We start from the raw sequence: 22,581 nt of genomic DNA, 5'->3' as shown, positions 1-22,581 counted from the left end.
CACAGTCACCACGGATGGTAGGCTCCCCTGGGCTCCTCCCACCTTCTGGTGTTCCTGAGGCTCCTTGCTGTGCCCTTTCGCGTCCCCAAACTCAAACTGGCACCCATGGATTGTTCAGAGCTCAGGCACCAGACCTCTCCTTCTCTCCACGCACATTCCGACATTCCCTCATTGGAGAACTGGGCCAGCCTTCTGGCTTTAAATACCATCAACATGCTGATGACCCCCCATTTGGATCTCTAGCCTGGACCTCTCTCCTGGACTGCAGACCCTTGTATCCCTGTTTCTCCCTCCCCCAACCAGGGAGTATCTCAGTAAAGACCAGAGGAGGAGGAGGTGAGTGTGCTCTCCTGTCATCCTCCTCCATCTTGGGAGGCTTTTGCACTGCCCATGCAGACCCCGACCCGAGGAGTGTTTCCCCTGCAGTGCTGAGGAGCACCTCACCCTTGGCTCTTGCCCTAATTCTCTGGCCAGCTCCCCACAGCCTTGTTTGGACAGAGGCCCATGGCCACACCCAGTGTGGTCACTGGACTACCTCTGGGACCATCTGTCCAGAAAAATGTAGGGCATCTTCTCTGGGCTGGGCCCTAGGCTGGACACTGGCCTCTGCCCACCTGCCCCAGGAAGCGCCTCCTATGCGCACACCCTCCTCCAGAGAAAGTGTTGGCTTTGCAACCAGCAAAAGGAGCAGAAAGGGCAGAAGTGGGTGTGGCTGACAGGGCCAGAGGAGCCCCCGGATGCTCTGGGAGGAGCCTGGAAGGCTTGGGCCAGGGGCTTCATGCCTGCTCACAGGGGAGTGGCCAAGGGGAAACGGTGTGGGTGAGCATGAGGGCTGGGGCTATGGGAGCAGGTGCCTCTGGGGCACCTCTGGGCATGTGCACTCACACAGGTATGCACTCGAGTGCCCAGTACCCAAAGGTGAGGAGCAGGGTGCAGGTGTGAAGGTGAGGGACTTTTGGGTGTGCACACTGGGGAGTCAGGGTAGGTGCCTTCATTCAGTCGACCAGCTTCTATTGAGTTTCTTCTAGGTACCAGGTGCTGCTCTAGGCACCAGGAATAATACAAGGAACAAAAGAGACAAGACTGGGATGCTGTGTAAGCCCAGTGCACATCCTCCTTTTATGGGTAGGGCCCAGTGACAGCCAGGAAGGAGACAGTAGGTTCTGAGATGGGGATGGGGAGCAGCCCTCCTCCTCTCCAGTGCTCAGGTCTTGGGAGCAGGGCACCGGGGTTTCCTGCCACAGGAACACCTGTCTTTCCCAAGTGGAGGCAGCTGGGGCCAAGTGTGCGGCAGTCTGCACTTGGGGATGGGGGCAGTGGTCTCCAGCATGCCTTCATTGTCTGAGGCAGCCTCCGTCCCTCCTGACCGATGCCGTGGATGGATGAGGAGCCAGGCCAGGGCCTGTGTGCAGACAAGTCTCTGCCACTCAAGGACGTTTGGCCTCAGGGTGGGGTGAGGAGGGGGTCCTGGCTCTGTCCCCCCACTTGCCTCTCCCATTCCCAGGCTTCATCAGGTCACTTCCGAGAACTCAATCTTTCTTCGTGTGTGTGACATTTTCTGGAGAAGGAAGGTGGTCTCCCCAGCTCCTGGGGCTCTTCCTCCCATCCCCCTGACTGGGCCAGCTGCCAGAGCGCCCAACACCTCACATCCGGCTCCCCTCCCATGACGCTCAGAGAGAGCCAACATCTGTCTTCTCGGTTCTGCTAAATTTCTCCTTATCAACCCCCTCCGCCCTGCCCCTCAGCCAAGCTCAAACTCCCACCGCCCCCGCCGAACCCTGCGCATCCTGCGTTTCCCGCGCACTCGGGCTGCCTGCCTTCAGCCGTGGGAGGGGCCCGGGTGGCCTCCCCGCGACTGCTCCTGGGCTTGGCTGGCTATCGGGGTGTGCGGGGCGGCGTCTCCCCGGTGAGCCCTTCACGCCGGGCTGATCGCCGCCCCTGGGCTCCAGCCACACCGCACGGGCCTCCGCTGCCAGTCAACTGGATCCACGGCACCGCTTCCCTCGGGCGTCTCCCCGCGCTGGGATGTGCAGCCCCAGGGGTCCGCAGCGCCCAGGACAGGCCCGCAGCAACCATCCGCGGCGTGGGCTACAGGCAGGATGCTGTACAGCCAGAACCGCGAGGGTAGCCCCGGACCCCAGGGCTCCGCGGTCCGGAACCCGCGGGAGGGTCCCTGGACCCGGACGGAGCGGAACGCGAGCGGACCGGCCGCTTCCGGTGTCTCGCCGCGGCCGCCTCTTCCGGCGCGGCGCCTCGGGTTTGGTACGCGCGGAGCGGGGAAGAGGGGCGCCGCGCAGGCCGGGGGCGGTGGGTAGGACGGCCCTTTCCAGGTCCGGGCCGGGGCATGAGGGTCTCGGACCTGAGCAGAGGAGGGGCCTTGAGGTGGGGCGACCCTGAGCCGCTCTCCCGCAGCCATGGAGCAGGACGACCCAGCCGAGGCGTTGACGGAGCTGCGCGAGCGGCGGCTAGGCGCGTTGGAGCTGCTGCAGGTGGCGGCGGGCTCGGGCCTGCTCGCCTACGCCGTGTGGGCGCTGCTGCTGCAGCCGGGCTTCCGCCGCGTGCCGCTGCGGCTGCAGGTGCTGGGCCAAGGGGTGTGGGGACCAGCTGCCGGCCGGGCGGGCCTGGGCTGGGGGCGGGGCATGGAGTGTGGCGCTAAGGGGGAGGGTGCAGCTACTCCAGGGCCGATTCGTCTGTGGGTTGGGACCTCCTTCAGGTAGGACCAGATAGGCCACTCTTAAGAAAGGAAGCCCACTTCCCTGGTGGCGCAGTGGTTGCGCGCCCGCCTGCCGATGCAGGGGAACCCGGTTCGCGCCCCGGTCTGGGAGGATCCCACATGCCGCGGAGCGGCTGGGCCCGTGAGCCATGGCCAATGAGCCTGCGCGTCCGGAGCCTGTGCTCCGCAACGGGAGATGCCACAGCAGAGGGAGGCCCGCATACCACAAAAAAGAAAGGAAGCCCAGGAGGCAGGCCCCCCACCCTCACAGTCCCGCCTGTTTCCTTGTACAGGTGCCTTATGTTGGCGCGAGTGCCAGGCAGGTGGAGCACGTGTTGTCGTTGCTGCGAGGCCGTCCAGGAAAGATGGTGGATCTGGGCTCTGGTGACGGCAGGATTGTAAGGACCGTGTTTGTGTGTGTGTGTGTGTGTGTGTGTGTGTGTGTGTGTGTGTGTTGGGGAGCGTCTTTGCTGACCCCTCCCGAGCGCACCTCCCCATCTGTTGGTCCTGATGCTCTTTGTGCCCACAGGTGCTGGCTGCCCACAAGTGCGGTCTCCGCCCAGCTGTGGGCTATGAGCTGAACCCGTGGCTGGTGGGGCTGGCGTGGCTGCATGCCTGGAGGGCAGGATGTGCGGGCAATGTCAGCTACCGCCGTGAGAACCTCTGGAAGGTAATCCAGGGAGTCCTGGACCCCCTCAGACCCCACCCCTGATCTCCATGCTTCCAGTTCTAGCTTGGCCACCCTGCTGACAGTGCCAGGTACCTCTGCCACCTGGGCAGGCTGGAGCTGGGACTTGGAAGCTGCAGTTACCCCATGCTCATCAAACCTCCCTGCCTGCTGGGGTGATTTCCTCTTCCTGCAGGTGAGCCTGAGGGACTGCTACAATGTGTCTGTGTTCCTGGCTCCTAGCGTGGTAGGTCTGGGGTTTGCTGACCCCATGGGAGGCCCAAGCCATCCCCAGCACCAGTGTAGGTGCTGGGCCTGGAGGAGCTGGGTAGGGGGAGCTGTGTTCCACCCTGCCCACCCCAACCTCCCCTCTCCCCCATAGCTCCCACTGCTGGAGGACAAGCTACAGGCAGAGTTGCCTGAGGGAGCCCGAGTGGTGTCTGGGCGCTTCCCCCTCCCCACCTGGCAACCTGTGGCTCTACTGGGTGAGGGCCTGGACCGCGTCTGGGCCTATGATGTCCGCAGCGGTGGGCCAGCTGGGCAGGCTGTCCCAGGGCCTAGTTCTGCCTCCGTACCTGCAGCCCCCAATTCTCAGGTTGGCTGACTGGACACAATAAAGACTCAGTGGGTTCCAGCCTGATTTTTGTTGGGTGTTGAGCTGGGTGGAATGATCTCCCAAGGGGGTGCTGTGGGGAGGGCTCCATGCTGGCTGTGAAGAATTCTGCTCCAAGTTTATCTGTTGACCAGCTAACGGCTGCGGGTCCTTGGGTGCTGCGGCTTGCCTGGAGGTGTGGCCCCCGCTTTCCAGGAGTTCCCTGTACCCACCAGCTTCCTCAGCCTCAGGATCTCCTGCTTGTATCTGCTCAGAGAAACTAGGCATAGTCACCACCTGGCTGTGGACAAGCCCTGCTGCTAGTGCCTGGGACTGAGGTCCTTGGGTCTTACCCAGCCCACCTCTAGAGCCCACCTGCCCAGGTGCTGGTCCACGTACTCTTGTAGCTCAGAAAGTTGTTCCTCAGCCATCGTGGCTCGGACTAGTAGCTGTGCTCTCTCCCTTTCCAACTCTGCCTGGAATGGGGGAACATAAGCCATGAGCCCGGGCACACTGTGAGGAGGGGCCTCTGGCCAGGCTTTGCCCACTACCTGGGTGCCAAGGGAGAAGTCCTGTAGCTTCTGGCGGATCTGGGCCCAGGATGCAGCTTCCAGGCCCCTGTGAGGGGAGGAGGAGGGGTGGGCATGAAAGCTGGCATGGACCCAGGTGTTGACCAATGACCCTTCTCAAGCCAGGGACCCTAGGTCCTTGAGGTGCCTGCTGGGAGCGAGTTTGGGACAGTATAGGGCTGCCTTTCCACTATGGGCCCTGTGAGGCTTGGAGCCATCTGTGCATGGGGGCAGCCACTGGCCACTCAGAGAAAGCTAAGCCACAAGGCCAGCTGAGACAGTGACCCCAGTGTCTGTAAGGATGCTATTGGGGGGGGCTCCCCCCATGCTGGGGGATTTCCCAAAACCCCAGGCAGGCGACTTGTCCCAGCTTCTGCCTGCTGCACAGTTGAGAACATGAAGGTGCAGAGGCAAAGGCTGTGAAGGTCACCTGGTAGCCTGCTCCTGCCTTGTCCTGGGGTCAAGACTTCTACCGTCCATGCCACCACAGGTCTTTAGCTATGGGCCCTCCGAGTCTCAGCTGAAGTGTCCTTTCTTGGGGGTCTCTCCCTGACCCTCCCATTCAAGGGTAGCCCCCCTTCCATCCAGGAGAGTAGTCCCTCCTCTCTCCAGGCAGTTGGTTTTTTTTTTTTTTTGCGATTATTAGTGTCTCGTAAGCAGTCTGAGACTGGAGAGTACAGATAGGCCACCTTGTTCACTGCAGCAACCAGAACCCCTCTAAACAGTTAGTTCATAGGATAAATGAATGGGTCTCCCCAGCACCCATACCAGGTACTCACTGTTGCTCCAATGGGCTCCCCTGAGAGGCTTCACTGGGTTCTTTCTGTGGGAACAAGAACAGTGGTTGCTGAATGAGGCAGGCTGCTCAGAGGCCCTGGGTTTGGGGCTTTGCTGAGCCTGGGATGGGTCCTGGGGTGAGTTGTGGGGCAGCAGGGAGGGGTCACCTGGGCCTGGAGCTTCTGGAGCTGCTTCTCCAGCCTAGCCTGGTCCTCCCTCAAGTGGCCGAATTTGGTGACCATGTGCAGGGGCGGCGGCTCCACGTCTGAGGTGGCTGCACCAGAGGTAGCCTTGGGGGTCCTGGGTGCCCTGTTGGGATCCACCAGCACCTGTTGCACACTAAGCCCCGCACCAGGTCACCTAGGGCCATCCCACCCCGGTGCCCAGCTCAGGGATGGGCCCACCTGTGGGTAGCCAGCAGCTCCTCGTGCCTCCGGCTCAGATCTGCCAGGCGCTTGCGGTAGGTGCGAGCAGCCCGGGCCAGCTGTTGCTCACGGCTGTGATGCGCCCCCCGAATGTCCTCCAGAGTGGTTTCCAGGAATGTCCGAAGGGCTGTGGATGCAGGCTTCGGGCTTGCACCATCTGCATACCCCTGGAGGAGATAGGGCCGGGCTGGAGCGGGTCCACACCTCCCCCCGCCCCACCAAATCCCTCCATGGAGCTGGTCTGACGACAGTATGCTGGGTGGGCCTGAAGTCTCCCACAAGATCAGAGTCTCTCTGAAGTGGTCTAGCATACCCAGGCCAGACTCGGGCTCCCCAGGACCCAGAGGCCTCCCACTCAACACAGGGCCAACCGGCCCAGTGCTCACAGCCACGGCTCGGGCGCAGTGCTGCAGTCGGATGGCGTACTCCTCATTCAGCTTCTTGAGTTGCAGCTGCAGCCGGGCGTTCTCTGCTTCAGCCTGGTGGAGCTGGCCCCGGCAGGCAGACAATACCTGGGGGTGGAGATGGCCCTGAATTTATATCCTGCAAGGTGGACCTTTGCTGAGCCAGACCTCAAAGCAGGTAGGGGTGGGCCTCACCAAGGCTTGTGCAGACAGTTGCTGCCCAGCTGTCCTGGCCTCCTCCTGGGCTCCCTGCAGCTGCCAGCCCAGGGCTGCCCTGCAGACATGGGTATGAGGCTTAGCCGGGCCTAGGGCAGGTGACTCCTTCTGCCCCTTAAGAACAGCTCCTTTGCTCACTGTGCCCTGCTGGGCCCTCCTGTTCCAGCTGAGACAGTCACTCACACACGCGTCTCCAGTGCCTGTTGCCGAGCCCTGTGCTGCTCTGGCGCCCGATTTACTTCTCGCTGTGGCTGCGGGGTACACAAGGGCTGGCTGGGTGAGAGCCCAAGCTCTGGGTCCCCTGCACTGCCCCACCTCCACCCTGGGCTGGGAGAAACTTCAGCAGATTCCCGGGCTAGGTGGCTGCACACTCACACCATCCCCCAGCTTCTGCTGCTCGTTCTCAGCGGTCAGGAAGTCCTTGGGCTGTGCCTGCACAGAAGAGCCGGTCTCAGCCTCACTGCTCCCCTGCTGGACCCGTTTAGCTTCCACCCATGCGCTCATGGTGACCTGGAGTCTGTGGTGGTTGGAGTGTCCTTGCCCCGAGGCCTTGTGCCCAAGCTCCTGTGCCAGTGCCTGGCGGTGCCCCGGATCAGCTTCTGCTGGGGCTGCCTGCTCTCCGTGCAGCTCTAGCTCCAGCACCCGGCTCTCCAGCCACAGGACCTGCGGGGTGACCAGGTCATCATCCATCTGGGCATCCACAGGGACACAGCACACACAGGACAGGTGGGGACTCACAGACACTGCGTGTGCACAGTCACATGGGGCACACCTGCACCCCTCACAGTTCTGGCACTAAGTGTGCACTCTCCCCCCATGCCCTCAGGCTGGCACACATCAGTGCGCACCTCACTCTTCAGCTCGAAGATTTCAGCCTCATGTTGCTCCTTCAGGCGATGGGTTTTGATCTGCAGGTCCACCAGCTCCTTGCAGACCTGTGGATGGCCAGGATGAGAGGTGGGGCCTGTGGGGCCCTGGGGATGCCCTCCCTCCTGCCAGTGCCCGAGGGCCCCCACACCCACCTGCAGCCGCTGCTCCTCACTCAGCTCTAGATTTGAGAGAACCTCTGTCTCAAGGTTGGTGGCCCAGGTTGGGGCAGCCCCAGGGACTCCTGGCAGCCAGGTCTCGGCCCGCGGCAGAACCTAGGGAGGCACCACCACTCACCCCAGGTGCGTCTCAGACCTGGGCTGTGTCCTCCACTCTCATGAAGCCACCAGCCATCCACTCCCACACCCTCAGCCTGGCAGAGCTGGGGCAGGCCCTCCCACAGCCAGGATCAGGCCCAGGTCCTGGGAGGACCTACACCCCTCCTGGTCTCTGAGGGAACAGGGAGAACCCCCGAGCCCAGAAGCAGCAGCGTCCTGGGAGGACTCACATTCTTGGTGGCCCGAGGTGGGGCCCCTGGGCTGGGGCCTGGGGCTGCCACATACTCCATAGACAAAAGGGACTCTGGGCTGCCCCAAGCCTGGTGCCGCCTCGACTACTGGCCTGTTGCTGCAACACGGTGGTTTGTGTTGCCAAGGCCTCTGTTGTCCCCAGGAGACTCCGGGGCCCCGCCCACGAGGGCAGGCAGGACAGTTCAGTGGTTGGGGAGGTGGGTGCAAACTCTCAACTTCTTCCATATTTGGCGATCCATTCTTTCCGGCTTCCTTTTCCTTGCCTGGGAAACGCAGATCGGCACCCCAGCATTTATCAGGGACACGGATGGAACCACGAATGCATAGAAGGGCCCAGCTTGGGGAGGTGTGGGACAGCGCGCATGGTATGGAGATGCCGCTGCTGTTACTGTTGTCCTCACACAGCGCGCTTTGCGGTACCATGTGGGTTCGCACACTCATTAGGTCCCTACGCTGAGCACTGGACGGGCAGGCAAACAAACTGGACAGATCTCTGCACCCCTCAACCTGACGGAAGCGGGCTCAGACGTCCCAATCCGGGTCCGGGGTACTCAGGAGGACTGTCTCAGCCCGGTGCCAGGAGGGCTTCGCGGAGGAGGCGCCGCAGCTCCGGGCGCGCCTGGCCAGACGTGCGCGCAGCCCCCTTCGGGCACGCACGCGCTCCCTCCCGCGCACGCGCGCGCTCCCTCCCGCGCACGCGTGTGCTCCGTGCACCGTGCTCAGGTCCCCGCGAGCGCAGGTTCCAGGCGGGCCCGGCGGGCGGGGGCCTCAGGGGCGCGGGCCGTTGGCGGCGGCCCGGATGAGAGGCGCGCTCCGTCCAGGCCCCGTGACAGGCGCCCGAGGCCCGCCTCTGTCCGGCTGTCCTTCAGGTAGTCCTTGCGACCAGCTGGCGCAGCCCAAGGGGGTGAGTGGACGACCGGAAAAGGGGGAGGGCCGGGGTCGTACTTCGGAGGGAGGGGGCCTGGGGGGGAGGGAGGGGCCTGCGGAAGGACGTTGAGGGGCGGGGCCTGGAGAGGGGCTGGTCCAGGGTTGCGCTGCGGCGGGAGGGCACCTGGGGAGGGGGCGGAGCCTGGGAGGCAGGCGGGGCCTACCGGGGCAGCGGCGTGGCTGTGGGCGGAGCCGGAAGAGGGCGCGGTTCGTCGGGGGTGCGGCCTGCTGCGCGGGGGCGGGGCCTGCGGTGGGCTGAGTCTTGGCGAGAGACTGGTCCCCGCAGCTGCAGGTCAGCTTAAGCCGGGAGCTTGGGATTCCTCAAGGGCCCTCGGGAAAGTCCGGGAGCAGGGAGCGCGGTTCCTTTCCTGGCCCCCAGAGTGTCTGTGGAGCTGACCCCTCCCACGCACAGCCTTGCCTAGGGTCTGGAGAGGGTAGTCCCACCCTGAGAAAGGGGCTCAGGAGGCTCGGGGTGGCTGAGCTCTGCGACCATGAAGGTCAAAGTCATCCCTGTGCTTGAGGACAACTACATGTACCTGGTCATCGAAGAGCACACGCGGGAGGCTGTGGCCGTGGACGTGGCCGTGCCCAAAAGGGTGAGGGCAGCTTTCGGGCGGCGGGAGCACAGCTGTGGGCCCAGGCATCGTAGGCCGCGACCGTCAGTCCACACTCCGAGAGGCTCTCCAGACTACGTTGCCGGGGCCAGATCCTTCCCCTATTGTCTCATCTCTGGTTATTTAGCGTTTAGGGTTTCTTGATTATCTTGGGTCTCTTCTGAGGTTAGAGCCGTTTCAGGTCTCCTCTTTACCCTGCGTATGGTGCCTAACTGTACTGTGTGCGCTGGGCGTTCAGTAATTGTCTGCTGGATCTCCCCTACCCCCAGGCCCGTCCCCTGCCTGGGGCACTGTGCACCCGGGCCTGGCGCCCCAACACAGGCAGCTACCTGGACCACCTGCATCTCCCTAACTCCCATCCCTTTCAGCTGCTGGAGATCGTGGGCCGGGAGGGGGTATCACTGACAACTGTGCTGACCACCCATCACCACTGGTGAGTGCCATCAGGGTGGGCTGAGGCAGGAGGGTGTCACCCCTACCCTGACCCCATGTGATCCTGCTTCCGCCCACCCGCAGGGACCACGCCCGGGGCAACACGGAGCTGGCAAGGCTGCTGCCTGGCCTGGTGGTGCTGGGCGCAGATGAGCGCATCTGTGCGCTGACCCGCAGGCTGGCACATGGCGAGGAGCTGCGGGTGAGCGTGCACTCAGGAGGGGTGGGGAGAGCGCCCTGGGCCCAACCATCTTACAGGCCCACCTGCTCCTCTGCCATAGTTTGGGGCCATCCACGTGCGCTGCCTCCTGACGCCCGGCCACACCTTGGGCCACATGAGCTACTTCCTGTGGGAAGATGAGTGTCTGGACCCGCCCGCCGTGTTCTCGGGTACCGGCTGCCCTGCGTCTACCCACCCCACCTCCCTCTGCCCCATCCACCTTCTCTGACCCACCCAACTCCCCAGGGGACGCATTGTCTGTGGCCGGCTGCGGCTCACGCCTGGAGACGACAGCTCAGCAGATGTACCACAGCTTGGTGGAGACCCTGGGCACCCTGCCCCCTGAGACAGTGAGCAGCCTGCCCCTTACCCTCTCATGGGGCCCAGCCTCCTACATAACCGGTGCGCCCTGCACCTGCCTTATGCCGGGGTTCAGGATGACTGCTTGCCAGCTGTGGGGACAAGTGGATCAGGCGAGGGGGGAGGGGCTGGGCCACTGGGGTGAGTGTCTCTGCCCATCTCTGCCTGTGGTGGTGCTGTGCACCCCAAGTGCCTTCTTTCTCCAGAAGGTGTTCTGTGGTCACGAGCACACACTGGGCAACCTCGAGTTTGCACAAAAAGTGGAGCCTTGGAACAACCACGTGAAGGCCAAGCTATCGTGGGCCAAGGTGTGACCACTTCTCCCCTCTCAGTGGCAAGGTTGGAGGGTGGGGTAGGACTGCAACCAGGGAGGCTGCAGGGGAGTCCACCATGACCGACCCGGCTGACCAGATGTGGCTTGGTCCAGGGCATTCTGCCAGCCAAGGCTCCCACTGGTGAGGGAGGGGAGCTGGGCAGCCTGCAGGTCTGGCCCATGAGTGCCTGCCCTCAGGGTCTAGGCTCAAGCCCCCAGACTGGTGAGCTGAGCCAACCTGCCTGGAGCTGCCAGACAAGGCTGTGACAAAGGCCTGTGGTCATTCCAGAAGAGGGATGAGGATGATGTGCCCACGGTGCCCTCAACCCTGGGCGAGGAGCTCCTTTACAACCCCTTCCTGAGGGTGGCGTGAGTATTGGCCAGCATGCGGGCCCTCTTTGTGGGGCAGGCTGGGGAGCCCATGGCAGGGTCTGAGCCAGTGTGTGTCGGGAGGACCTGTGTCCTCCCCAGGAGCCACGCTGCTGAACAGGCTGGCACAGGGCCTGACTTTTGTTCTTTGGGCCTCCCTGGCAGTCATTTGGATGCTGAGGGAGGTGTTGGGGGACTGGTTATTGGGCTGTCTGGCACCAGGGAGAGGCTGCTCTTTAAGTGCCCTCCGACAGTGGCTTCATTTCCACCGCCACGTCCAGCTTGCCCAGCGGTTCCCATTGAATCCTCTCTCCCTGCAGAGAGGAGCCTGTGCGCAAGTTCACAGGAAAGGTCGCCCCAGCTGAAGTCCTGGAAGTGCTCTGCAGAGAACGAGCAAGCTTTGAGCGGGCAGCTGAGCCGCTGCAGCCACAGGCCCGGGCACTCCTTGCGCTGCAGTGGGGGCTCCTGAGCATGCCACGGCCAAAGTGAGCCCTACGTGGGCTGGGCCACACGCCCCTCCTCCCTTGACCCACAGGAGGATCGAGACTTCCCAGCCCTGCCCAGCCTTAGAGGGTGGGCACCCTGGCCTTTCCTGGTATTGGACACCCGGGGCCCCTCTCTGGGCCACAGTCAGCCCTGAGACCTGGGTGTTTGCGAAGCAGCCTAGTGGGGTGCACAGGGCTCCTGAACTTTGAATAAAGCTTTGAAAGGCCTCTTTTTTGATGCTGGTAAACACTCTTGAAGAGAAGCCGGTTTCAGAGAGTTCCCTTTACTAGAAGTGAGCTTCTCGGGGCCAGGCCTGGTGGGCTGAATGCAATCTGCCCTCCCCCTGCCCCTTAAGTGGGGGTCCAGCTGTGGACACAGGACTCAGCCAGAGAGACCACTGAGGCCTGATAGCAAGAGTCCTTCCCACCTGGACTCAGCCCCCAAGACACAGGTTCTCAAGCCCCAGAGACCGCAGCTTCGTTGAACACCTGGTTCTAGGTGGAGGGAACACCCATCCCCAGCTGGGGTCATGGGCCAGGTGCCTGTCTCCTGCCAGTGTCCTCTGCTGCCCATTGTGGCAGGGTTCCCCAATCTCTGCTGTGAGCTTGACCAGCCTGGCAGGTCCAGCCTATCACCACCCTCCACATCGCAGCTTCAGGTGACTCTAGAAATGGGGGATGAGGAACCCCCCCCTTTTCTCTCCCTTTATTGCCTCACAGGACGAGCTGAAACCCTCACAGCTTAGGCCGCCACAACCAGGAGGAGTCAGGGCACCTCTAGGGATCTGGGCCCATGGAGAGGTTCCAGAAGGTGGTGGAACCTCTGGCCCCCTGCAGCGGGGAATCCGGGTGAGCACAGGCTGGAAGTCACCTTTACTGGCTGGGGGTCCTGAGTCCCATCTCTATGTGGGTCCCAATGTCCCCACATCTCATCCAGCATTTTGGGGGTGTGCCCTGGGGTCTCGGGTGACTTCCCTGCTGGAGACTCCACACGCCTTCCTGGGAGTCACGGTGCTGGCTGTGTTGGGCTGGGTGGATCCTTGAGGCCTCCTACCACCTGATGCTGAGGCTGGAACCAGCCTTTTCCACCGCATGATAGCTTGTGTGCAGCAGGCGGCTGGCCTGCTCTGAGCCCTCGCCCTGCAGCCAGTGCCCATACAGCTCCTGGACCCCAGGCGCGTCCTCTGGTGCCTCGGTCCTGACCATGCTGTAGAGCCTCTCAACTTGCTGGAGAAGCTCCTTGCCAGGCATGTCGGGGGCCTTGAGCTGGCCTCCACCATTCAAGCAGCCTGTGGCAGAGAAGGACGGGCAGAAGTGTGGTCAAGGGGAGGGTGTCAGCACACGGGGTCCCAGAGGGCCCACTCTGTCTGCAGCTACCTGCAGGGCAGGCCATGACCTCCACATAGTGGTATGGGCAGCGCCCTCGCTTGATCTTTTGCACCAGGTTCTGGATGTTGCGGAAGCCGTAGGCCGCGGCGAAGTGCAGCAGGACCTGGCCCTCCCTCTCCAGAGTCACCTCCTGGAGGTCCTTGTTCCTGAGGGGACACAGACCAGGCTGTCCACACGGCACGCCCAGGCTTCCTCTTGGGTTGGGGACAGTGACAGGGGAGGGTAGAAAGCTCCCTTCAATGAGTGGGGCAGGTGGCCTCAGCCCCAGCCTTGGTTTCCTGGTCTGTAGAATGGGAACCCCACCTTCCCAAGGTCTGACAAAGGCCCCAGCCCGCCCTCCCTGGAATGGGGACTCACGTTGGGACACACCCTGTGCCAGGAAAACCATCCTGCCACCATGGGCCTCTGGGGCCCTGGGTCACTGTGCTGTGGGTAGGGGACACTGAGCCCTATGATGAGGAGACCAAGGGCTGGAGAGCTCTGGTCCCTTCACATGAGCCAGAGGGGAGGGCCCAGCTCCTGCCTGGTGCCCCGAGAGGCTGCCCTGCCCCAAGCTCCAGCCCTTCCCACTGACCTCAGGGGTTTGTAGGTGACTTCAGTGACGTGGATTCCAAAGAGCTCCTGGGCTGCATACCGGAACACGTGCTCCAGGTAGCCCCCTGAGCCCCCACCCTGATGGCTGGTAGGCTCCTGGGCAGATACACTGCTGCACCTGGGAAGGAGGGCATGGCCTCAGGTGGTAGTGGGGCTGCTGTCCACCAAGGCTTCTGGGTAACCTCTGTCTGTCATGTTTGAGAGCACTTGCTTTCTAAGTAGAAGATGAGTCACAGACTCCAGGGCTTTTGTGGGTGTGTCAGGAGGAGGCTCTGGGGGAAAAGGACTGTCCCCTCCGTCATATCACCTGGTCTGGGGAGCTCAGACCTGTATGAAGTTGGGGTCAGCTCTGATAACCATCAGCCAATTGTCCACAGGCCATCTCGTGAACTCAACCACTTCTGGACACCAACACATACCACGGGGAAGACGGAAAACCAACCAGAAGGAAGCTGAGGCAGAGAAGAGGGGGGAGGACAGTGCCTGCCCTTGCCCCTGCCTCGTCCCTTCTGTTGCCCACCAGGACACCTGTGACCCCAAGGTCAAGAGCACCCCAATGCTGGACGAGCTTACTGCCCCTGACGTGGCAGGTGCGACGTACAGACTGTCCAGGGGAGCCGGCTCCAGCTCTGACAGCGAGACCCCTTCTTCTTCCAGCAGCTTGAAGACTTCTCCTACGATGAGACCACAGCACAGACAGACGCTCTTCAGCTGAATCTCAACAAAAACAGAGACCATGAAAGATCCCCCCCAGCTACCTGCATCCCTAGCAACCTGTGAGTGGCCAGACGTCCAGCCCCTGCTTGTGAGTGGAGAATGAACCCAGCCAGAGGCAACTCCACTTCTGAAGGGCCTCCCGGTGCTGCGGTGGGGCAGACGCGCCTGACCCTACGGTGCCCCACAATGCGCCTGGAGTGGGCAGGGCACTACGTCCCTGGACAGCGACCCTCCCTGGATCGTCTGCCTCCCGGGTGGGCGCTCGTTTCTCTTTTAAGCATTTGGGAGCCTCTGCAAGGCTGCTCAACTCACAGATGGGGTGATCAACATGAGCCAGGGGGGTTGTGCTGGGCCTTACGCTGGGCACACAGCGCCAGCAGGCTCGGGGCCCCGCACCTGTTGTGATGACACAGTCCACATCGCGTGTCTGGTGCTCTTGGTTGAAGAAGTCGGGTCTGGAGGCTTCCAGCTTTTTGTCGTAGCAGGGCATCACCGTCACGTGGTAGATCTTGTCGGGGGTCAAATGCTGCGTGGAGAACACAGCAGTGGTGCAGCTGCCTGGCCCCAGCAGCAAAGGCTGAGGCGGGGGTGACAGCACAGGCACGGCTGGGAGCACAGTTCTGCGTGTGGGTCCGTGACCACTGCAGTCTGGCTTATTCTGTAAGATGTCCCTGTTACCTGCTGCTGGGAGAAGAAGTCCTTGACCAGGGAGCCCATGACCTGCTGCGGGGACCGGGCGGTGCTGATGTAGGGGAGGAGGACGTTCCCGTGGGTCTTCTCCGCATAGCAGATCCAGCCTGAGGCCAACACAGGGTGGGGGTGGTGGGGCAAGCGAGCAGGGCATGGGTGTGACTTTCTGGGGTGGACCGACTTGTATAGGAGTTAGGAGCCCACTAAGGAGCCCCCACTCTGCTGTTGCCGACACGTGTCTCAGGTGTCCCTATGATCACCCCTCTGGGAACTGAAGTGACTACAGGTGACTCTCAGGCAGTGCCTGCTGACGAGCCCCTCCCCCAGCACTCCCGTCACCCATGTCCAGCTGTTGACATCGGTCCACAGCATCAGCATACCTGGGCAGGCGGAAGTCAGCACGGGCAAGGCCTGCTTGGAATCGGCTTGTGCTCGGAATCGCCGCACGAACTCCCGCTGGCTCTCGAGAAGGCTGAAGTTCCTCGAGAAGGTGGTATCAAACACATAGTGTGCCCCTGCAACAAGGGAACACCCACCTCACCCTAAGAAGGATGGCCACAGCCCCAGGCACTGCCCACCTCGCCCCGGAAGCAGGGCTCTGCCTTCCCGTGGGGCATCACATGACACGCTGGTGTGCAGAGAGCCTGGCGTCCTTGGGCCTTCCTTCCTTTGAGATCGGTGGCTGCCAGGGACCAGGCCAAACCCTGCGTGCTGCCTAGGGCAGCCGCCGACACCAGGGCTCACCCCACATCCTCCCAGCCCGGCTCCCAGCACACAGAGGTCGACCAGCTGATCTGAGCCAGAACCCAACTCAGACCTGGGAGATGTGCCTTGATGGTGATAGTTTAAAAACAGTATTAGGAGTGGGTAAATTCCAGACTCGGGGAAGTACAACATCAGAATTCAGACAGTTTTCTATTAAAAGGCACTGCTCTCCGTATCAAAACAAAACTTCAAGTTGAAGTCAACCTCAGATAGAGTTTCTGATGCGTTTAAGCCCCGTGACAGCGGGGCATGACAAGCCCCCCACCAGCCCTCGTGTCCAAGCTGGAGCTCACCCAAGGTTCAGCACCTACCTATTTTTTTAAAGAATGCAGTTAATTTCCTGGCGGTGTCTGTAGGATTCAGCTGAAATCTCACAGCCAGCGACGCTCTGGACTGGGGAGAGACTGAGATGACAACCAGCCTCTGCTGATCGGGCGCCGCCATCTGCAAAGCAAGGGACCTGCCGCTCACTCTGTGTGTTTAACAGATTCCTGTGTGTTTAACAGATTCCAAGCCTAATTCCATCAGGGCGTGTCATTTTTGCAAACACGTAGAACCTAAAGTTTAGGGTTAACACTTCAATGTCAAAATACAAGTAATTGACTGAGATCCCACCGATGAGACCTAAAAATGCCAGGAGTCACTAGGAGACATAGGACAAAGGGCACGAGAAGATAAGCTGCCCTGACAACACGAGTGAGGGATGCTGGGGTTGATGTCGGGTTAGAGTGGCATCCCAAAGACTACCCCACCGCTCACCTTATTAGCACCTAGAACCTTCCGCAGCTCCTCGTGGCTCTGCTGAGTGATGAGCACGGTCTCTGCCGAAGTGACGCAGCCACTGCACGCCAGGCAGTCGTCCAGTGAGATCTTGGCCCTCTCCAGCTTCTTCGTCCCTCCATCCTGGAAGCACAAGAACCTGGTACCCCAAGGGCCCTCCGCATGAGGACGTGGAGCTCTCAGATGATGGGACCCACAAGAAACTTTCATTCTCCGTCTCGTAACACTGACAACCAACTACTGGCTTTATGTGCTGTAAGTTCTTAAAAATTAATTATTTATTGCAGAAACATGTATACACGTTCTAGATTTTCATAGTGGCACCAAATTCTAACTTTGGTACAAACTTGGCTGGCACGTCAGATCATACTGAAGAGGCTTGCTGCCCGCCAGGGGTGGGAGACGGGTATTAAATCTGCAAAGAAGTAGCTGACTCATCACAGAGGCCCTGGACAGTCGTTGGTCCCCAGGCTGCCCTCACGGGGCTGTGGGGACAGGAAAATGCCCAAGGCCAGGCTCTAAATGGAGGAGGAAGAGAAAGGCAGGGCAAAGATTAAGGAAGAAAGGACAGAGGCATAAGGAGAGGGGCAGAGGGAGGAGATGGCGGGAGCCTGTGCCCACCTGGGCTGTGCCTGCCCAGTGCCAACACACGGAAGAGTGGGTGAGGGACACAAGGGGCAGTCACAGTGTCAGACTCGGCCAGACATTTGCAGAACTTGGTGTTCAAGCCAGCCTCCAGGCTGGGCAACTCTTCGTAGCTGCAAATGATCCCAGTAGAGCTCCTTCACTCTGCACACACAGGAGTGGTCTGAGCCAGGGCCAGGCGAGCTTCAGGGGCCCAGAGTGTGACCAGGGGGCTGACAAGACTGGAACTCCCTTCCAGCCCAGATCACTAGGCCTTACTTAGCACCAAAGCCACAATTTGAGCTCAGTGCATTTTCCCAGGTTGGACTGGCCTCAAGGCCAGGCTGTGATGCTGTGCTGAGCAGGGGGCTGATGTGCTTCCTACTTCCCTCCAGATCAACCACTGCTGCTCTGGAGCAGCGCCCACTGGGTCCCTAAAAAGGACCCAGTCTTCCGTGCTGTGCTGGGCTTGGGCGGGACCCATGGTGTGGTGCTGCGTCACTCTCCTGGGCTGAGTGAACAGTGGCTCTCTCCCTGTGAACTCTGGATCCTGCTGTCTGGCCCTACCGTGAACCATCCTGTGGCTCCTCCCCTGCTTGGGCAGGATCCCCGGGCCAGCGTGCCTGGTGGTGCCTGCACTCCCTGGGACAGCACAGATGTTCTTGAGAGTCCAAATGGCAAACAGTCGGGGTAAATTTTAACGCCATCGGATTAGGATCTTGTCATTGCTAAATTACAAAGGAAGTAGGTGTTCCCTAGAACAAGTGGTCTGGACTAGAAAATTTCACACAATTACAACTTAGAGAAGGAGAGAGGGAGGGGATGCGGGAACTGCCATCTCTGCAAAGAGCTCTCTGCAGAACATATCTGAGAAAGTACTGGTGAGACGTGCAAGGTCCTGTGGCGCCTGCATTTATCACTCGATGGAGCAGTGAAACGTGGTTCAGGCCAACCGAGCTGGCACTTACCTGACTGACTTGGAAGTAACTCCCGTCATCTTCGATGTGGATCTTGGCCACGCCACTTCCCGGCCTCTTATCCACCCTCATGGGCTTGATGCAATCCTATACCAGTAAGAAACCCCAACGGGCACCTGAGTGCACAGAGGCGGAAGAAAAGGGGCACCCTGATGGCCACACCACCACCTGGGACGAAAACTGTGCCCTGATTCCTGTCTTCTTGCAGCAGAAGCACTCTTAGCGCTATGGATCTTGTCACTACTTACCCTACTCACGCCTGGTCAGACACTCTGTCCGACCAAGAGTCTCTCTGCAGGTCACAGTCAGATGGAGGCGGTGCTGACTGGGCCTGCACTCTAACCTGTCTGCAGACAGCACCAACCCCCACCCTCACCTTCCTCAGCGTAAACGTCTAGCGGGGCACCGTGGCCAGTTTTTCAGTGACTGCTGGGAGGAAGCCAAGGGGTCGCTAGGAACGCTTGGCCCCACCCAGTTCCTGGAAGAAAGTTCCTTTCTCTGCCCAACTCCTGGAGTTCTCGCGGTCTCTCTCAACAGGAGCACCTCCCTGGCCATCGCATTCCCAAAGGGAACTAGCCCCAGAAAGCCTTGGTGGGAGGCCTGTCCGAGCTCGTCCTGCCGCTGTGCCGGGACCAGCCGCACCCGTTCCTCCTCCTGGGACGGCTTAGCTATGGCCCTCCGAGCCCTGGTCCTGCACGGCTGGTGGCAACCGATAAGCGGGGACACCAGATAAGGGCGGTCGGCTCTCAAGTGAAGCTGTCCTGTCCCCTTTGGGGGCAAGCTCTGTCTTCCCCCCCGGGGGCGACACCTACGACGACCACCGCGGTGACTCCAGCGGAGCACCTCCCAAGCCCTCACTGCGGGGTGGGGCCGTCCCACTCTGTTCACACGCAAGGAAATGGGCAGGGAAGCTCGGCAGGGTCTCCCGGGCCCCAAGCTAGGTGAGTCTGGCTGCAGTGGCCGCCCGGGAAGGGGACGCGGAAGCTACGGGGCTGTGCGACCCAGCAGCCCCGCTTCTGAGCCCCTCTCTCAGGGGAGACACTGCGGCGGAGGGGGCTCCCCGCGCACGGCCGCCGCTCGGCCTGCCCACCTGAGACGGCGCGATGAAGTCGTCCAGGTCCGTCAGCTGCAAGGCCCCGCTGAAGAGCGACGCCATGGTGCCACACTGCCGCCCGCCGCCGCGCGCAGGTGTCGCCAAATGCCGCGAAACGGCGAAGCGGTTCCGCCATGCTGCCGGAAAGCGTCCGCATGGTTCATGCGCGACTGGTCAAGCAGCCGGGCGTCTGGAAGGCGCGCGCCCCCTGCTGGCGGCCCCGGGCACCTCTCACTCTCCCCCATGCTTGGGCGCGGGCCGGGAGGCAGAGGGGCGGCGGGGAGGCGAGGCGCCTCCCTAGCGGTCCCGGGCTCACCTGCCAGCCAGGTGTGCGGCCCCCGCCATCTCCGCCCCGGGAGAGATGCAGCCGACTTGCTTTACTTGGTTCCGGACGCAGCCCAAGAACCCAGAAGGGCGCCGGGTACGCAGAGACGCCCAGTGTCTGTTGAAAAGAGAAGAAAATGAGAGTGACGGGGATGGGGAGCCGTTCCTCCCGAGGCTGCGGCTCAGTGCAGAGCCCTGGGGTTCTTGGAGAGAGTCCGCGGTTATTTCAAAGACCAGCCTGAGAAAACTTCATTTCCCTGTGAGAGTTTATTACCTGAGACAGAACCGCTGCTCGCTGGACTCAGTTCTTGAGTCGTCATGTACAGGTAATGACCATTTTTTAATGGGGCTTTCCAGAAAACGCCAGTGATGAAGTCTGGCACATCCCCGGGAACCACGTGGGCCCAGCCCTGAAGGTGCCTTGGCAGGATCAGCCCCAGAATACCCCGCGGGCAGGGCATGATCTCACATGCTGGGGGCCCATCCCAGCCTGTGCTCTTCTTGGGGTTCTTGTTCTGATGTGGGCTGTACCTGGTGATTCCTCACCTACCTGCGGGTTAACTGTGACGTCCAGGTGCCTGAGGCCTAGGTGTTGGTGCGGCCTCCTCCAGCACCTGCCGCCTCTCCTCTTGGCTCCGAGGATGGGAACTTCCTTCTCAGCAGCGAGAGGGGCTTTCACCAGGGACTGTACCTGGTGGGCTTCCGGGCCCCAGCACCCGCCGTCCTGGCAATATCTGACGAAAGTCTGGGGTACGATGCCTGAAATCTCAACATTCTCACTTGTTGTTAGAACCAGACAAATACAAAATAAACTTAGTTTCACTGAAATGCCCCAGAGAACGTTTACAAAAAAATGTGTGAGGATAATAAGTGCTGTTGGGATCGGGGCAGGATGAGGGTCGGTTAGGCTGGGGTGATGGAGAGGGTTTATAGCATAGGGGGCTTTTGCTGAGGCTGGGGGACAAAGGAGGGCTCTTCTAATACTGGAGGGGACAGTTTGACGTGTAGATATGCAGGGCGGTTTCCATCTCTCTTTCCCCCAGAACCAGTGGAGCAAAGGTGGGGGCTAGTCAGAAGATGGAAACAGCCCAAATGACCATCGGCAGATGCGGATAAAGGAATGTGGTCCATCCACACCGTGGACTATCATTCAGCTATAGAAGGATGAAGCACTGACACACTGTAATGTAGACGAACCCTGAAAACACTGTGTCTAGTGAGAGAGCCAGACACAGACGCCACTACTGTGTGATTCCACTTATGTGAAATGTGCAGAACAGGCAGGTCCATAGAGACAGGAAGTAGATTAGAGTTACCAAGGCCTTGGGAAGGGGTTTCAGTTTGGGATGATGAAAAAGTTTTGGAAATAGATAGTGGCGATGATTGCACAACATTGTGAGTGTAACTCTCGCCACCGAATTGTACACTTAAGAATGGTTACAGTGCCCAATTTTGTTATACATGTTTTAACACAGTTTTAAAATTAATAATGTAATATGTTAAAAACCATTGAATCGCACACACTTTATTTAATAATATTATTTAATTATGGCTGCGTTGGGTTTTCATTGCTGCCTGCGGGCTTTCTCTAGTTGCGGCGAGCCGGGGCTACTCTTCATTGCGGTGTGCAGGTTTCTCATTGCGGTGGCTTCTCTTGTTATAGAGCACAGGCTCTAGGTGCGTGGGCTTCAGTAGTTGTGGCTTGCGGGCTCTAGAGCGCAGGCTCAGTAGTTGTGGCGCACGGGCTTAGTTGCTCTGCGGCATGTGGGATCTTCCTGGACCAGGGCTCAAACCCATGTCTCCTGCATTGGCAGGCGGATTCTTAACCACTGCGCCACCAGGGAAGTCCCTGCTATTGATTTTTTTTTTTTTTTTACATATTTATTTTTGGTTGCATTGGGTCTTTGTTGCTGCGTGGTGTGCGGGCTTCTCCCTGTGGTGGCTTCTAGTTGTGGCACGGGGCTCAGTAGTTGTGGCGCACAGGCTTAGTTGCTCCGCGGCATGTGGGATCTTCCCGGACCAGGGCTCGAACCCGTGTCCCCTACATTGGCAGGCGGATTCTTAACCACTGCGCCACCAGGGAAGCCCCTTGCTATTGATTTTTAAATCAGTCTTATTGTGGTACAGTTTATGCACAATAAAGGCATCCATTTAAAGGGTACAGTCCAAAGAGCTTTGGTGGTTACACACATCCATGAAATCTCCACCCCAGTCAAGACAGAACATTTCCATCAGCCCCAAAAGATTCCTCACTGCTGCTACTCCTGCGAACAGGAATCCTGAGTTTTAGTGAAGCTGCCTGGCCCCAGCAACCAGTGATGTGCTTTTTGTCATGAGGGATTCGTTTGCAATTTAACATTTTTGTAGAAACAGAATCATACATTATGTACCCTTTGATATCTGCCCCTTTCACTCAGCATAATGATGTTGAAATTCATCCTTTTCCCCCAAGTATGAATAGTCTGTTCCCTCTTATTGCTGACTAGTAGGTCAGCATATGAATAATACCATATTTCGTTTGTCCATTGGTCTACTGATGGAAATTTGTTTTCCCCCATTTTTGGCTATTGTGAATAGAGTTGCTATGAATATTCACGTATGAGACTTTCTGTGCACATCCAGGTTTATTCCTCTGGAGGGATTACTTAGGAGGGGAATGGCTAAGTTGTATGGTTAGGAGTATACCTAACTTCTTAAGAAAATGCTGGATCCAGGTGGAAAATGGTGGCAGCAGCTGGATCCTGGGTTTCTGGGCTGCGAGGTTCGTTCCCGGCTGCAGCTGGAGCAGCCTGTGTCGAGTGGCGCCATGGTGAGGAGGGCTCAGCTCGCATGTGGAAGGCCCTCACCTACTTTGTGGCGCTTCCTGGGGTGGGAGTGAGCACGCTGAACATCTTCCTGAAGCACCACAGAGAGGAGGGGAGACCTGAGTTCATCACCTACCCCTATCTCCGCATCAGGTCTAAGCCCTTTCCCTGGGGAGATGGTAACCATACCCTATTCCATAATCCTCATGTGAATCCACTTCCAACTGGCCATGAAGATGAATAAAGAGAACCTGGACCACTACCCAGTGGGGACCACAGCACTGGTTTGGACCATTACTCTGCACTCATGAACCAGAAAAGTGTATGGGACCTTAAACTCACCT

General features: G+C 60.0%; 4 protein-coding genes across 19 annotated transcripts; 2 read left to right on the top strand and 2 right to left on the bottom strand.

The window, feature by feature from the left end:
* The first annotated feature begins 1,784 nt into the window (after positions 1–1,784).
* ANTKMT (adenine nucleotide translocase lysine methyltransferase) lies at positions 1,785–4,014 on the top strand. Of its 2 annotated transcripts, XM_028484035.2 has the most exons (6): positions 2,118–2,262; positions 2,413–2,576; positions 3,007–3,111; positions 3,243–3,383; positions 3,577–3,627; positions 3,763–4,014. In XM_028484035.2, exons 2-6 carry the CDS (start codon positions 2,415–2,417, stop codon positions 3,982–3,984), a joined length of 681 nt encoding a protein of 226 aa, XP_028339836.1. In that variant the 5' UTR covers positions 2,118–2,262; positions 2,413–2,414; the 3' UTR covers positions 3,985–4,014. The 2 variants fall into 2 exon arrangements, with proteins under 2 accessions (XP_028339837.2, XP_028339836.1); XM_028484036.2 differs by lacking the exon at positions 3,577–3,627 and having other exon boundaries at positions 1,785–2,262.
* On the bottom strand, positions 4,001–7,880 carry CCDC78 (coiled-coil domain containing 78). 5 transcript variants are annotated; one of them, XM_055082401.1, is made up of 14 exons: positions 7,739–7,880; positions 7,386–7,505; positions 7,212–7,298; positions 6,874–7,026; positions 6,739–6,795; positions 6,547–6,614; positions 6,343–6,421; positions 6,130–6,255; positions 5,723–5,910; positions 5,486–5,627; positions 5,321–5,364; positions 4,524–4,590; positions 4,348–4,448; positions 4,001–4,239 (listed from the first exon to the last, which is right to left on the bottom strand). In XM_055082401.1, the coding sequence occupies exons 1-14, from the start codon at positions 7,796–7,798 to the stop codon at positions 4,128–4,130; spliced, it is 1,404 nt and encodes a 467-aa protein (XP_054938376.1). In that variant the 5' UTR covers positions 7,799–7,880; the 3' UTR covers positions 4,001–4,127. The 5 variants fall into 5 exon arrangements, 4 of the variants coding, with proteins under 4 accessions (XP_054938376.1, XP_054938374.1, XP_054938375.1 ...); XR_008616543.1 differs by lacking the exon at positions 5,486–5,627 and having other exon boundaries at positions 4,155–4,239; positions 6,739–7,026; positions 7,212–7,505; XM_055082399.1 differs by lacking the exons at positions 4,524–4,590; positions 5,486–5,627 and having other exon boundaries at positions 4,155–4,239; positions 6,739–7,026; positions 7,212–7,505.
* A 338-nt stretch (positions 7,881–8,218) lies between these two features.
* On the top strand, positions 8,219–14,052 carry HAGHL (hydroxyacylglutathione hydrolase like). 10 transcript variants are annotated; one of them, XM_028484029.2, is made up of 9 exons: positions 8,219–8,664; positions 9,100–9,283; positions 9,571–9,734; positions 9,818–9,935; positions 10,015–10,123; positions 10,200–10,303; positions 10,520–10,621; positions 10,916–10,995; positions 11,316–12,149. In XM_028484029.2, exons 2-9 carry the CDS (start codon positions 9,179–9,181, stop codon positions 11,482–11,484), a joined length of 951 nt encoding a protein of 316 aa, XP_028339830.1. In that variant the 5' UTR covers positions 8,219–8,664; positions 9,100–9,178; the 3' UTR covers positions 11,485–12,149. The 10 variants fall into 10 exon arrangements, 8 of the variants coding, with proteins under 8 accessions (XP_028339830.1, XP_028339833.1, XP_028339831.1 ...); XM_028484032.2 differs by lacking the exon at positions 9,100–9,283 and having other exon boundaries at positions 9,670–9,734; XM_028484030.2 differs by lacking the exon at positions 9,100–9,283.
* On the bottom strand, positions 12,366–19,212 carry CIAO3 (cytosolic iron-sulfur assembly component 3). Of its 2 annotated transcripts, XM_007130341.4 has the most exons (11): positions 19,107–19,212; positions 18,008–18,103; positions 16,395–16,538; positions 15,947–16,079; positions 15,251–15,385; positions 14,859–14,977; positions 14,577–14,706; positions 14,065–14,137; positions 13,444–13,581; positions 12,858–13,015; positions 12,366–12,769 (listed from the first exon to the last, which is right to left on the bottom strand). In XM_007130341.4, the coding sequence occupies exons 1-11, from the start codon at positions 19,170–19,172 to the stop codon at positions 12,531–12,533; spliced, it is 1,431 nt and encodes a 476-aa protein (XP_007130403.1). In that variant the 5' UTR covers positions 19,173–19,212; the 3' UTR covers positions 12,366–12,530. The 2 variants fall into 2 exon arrangements, with proteins under 2 accessions (XP_007130403.1, XP_028339828.1); XM_028484027.2 differs by lacking the exon at positions 13,444–13,581 and having other exon boundaries at positions 12,420–12,769.
* Positions 19,213–22,581: the final 3,369 nt, after the last annotated feature.

This window comes from Physeter macrocephalus, unplaced genomic scaffold (assembly GCF_002837175.3).
Source record: "Physeter macrocephalus isolate SW-GA unplaced genomic scaffold, ASM283717v5 random_105, whole genome shotgun sequence".
Taxonomy (NCBI): domain Eukaryota; kingdom Metazoa; phylum Chordata; class Mammalia; order Artiodactyla; family Physeteridae; genus Physeter; species Physeter macrocephalus.
This window is presented reverse-complemented; position numbering and strand designations above follow the sequence as displayed.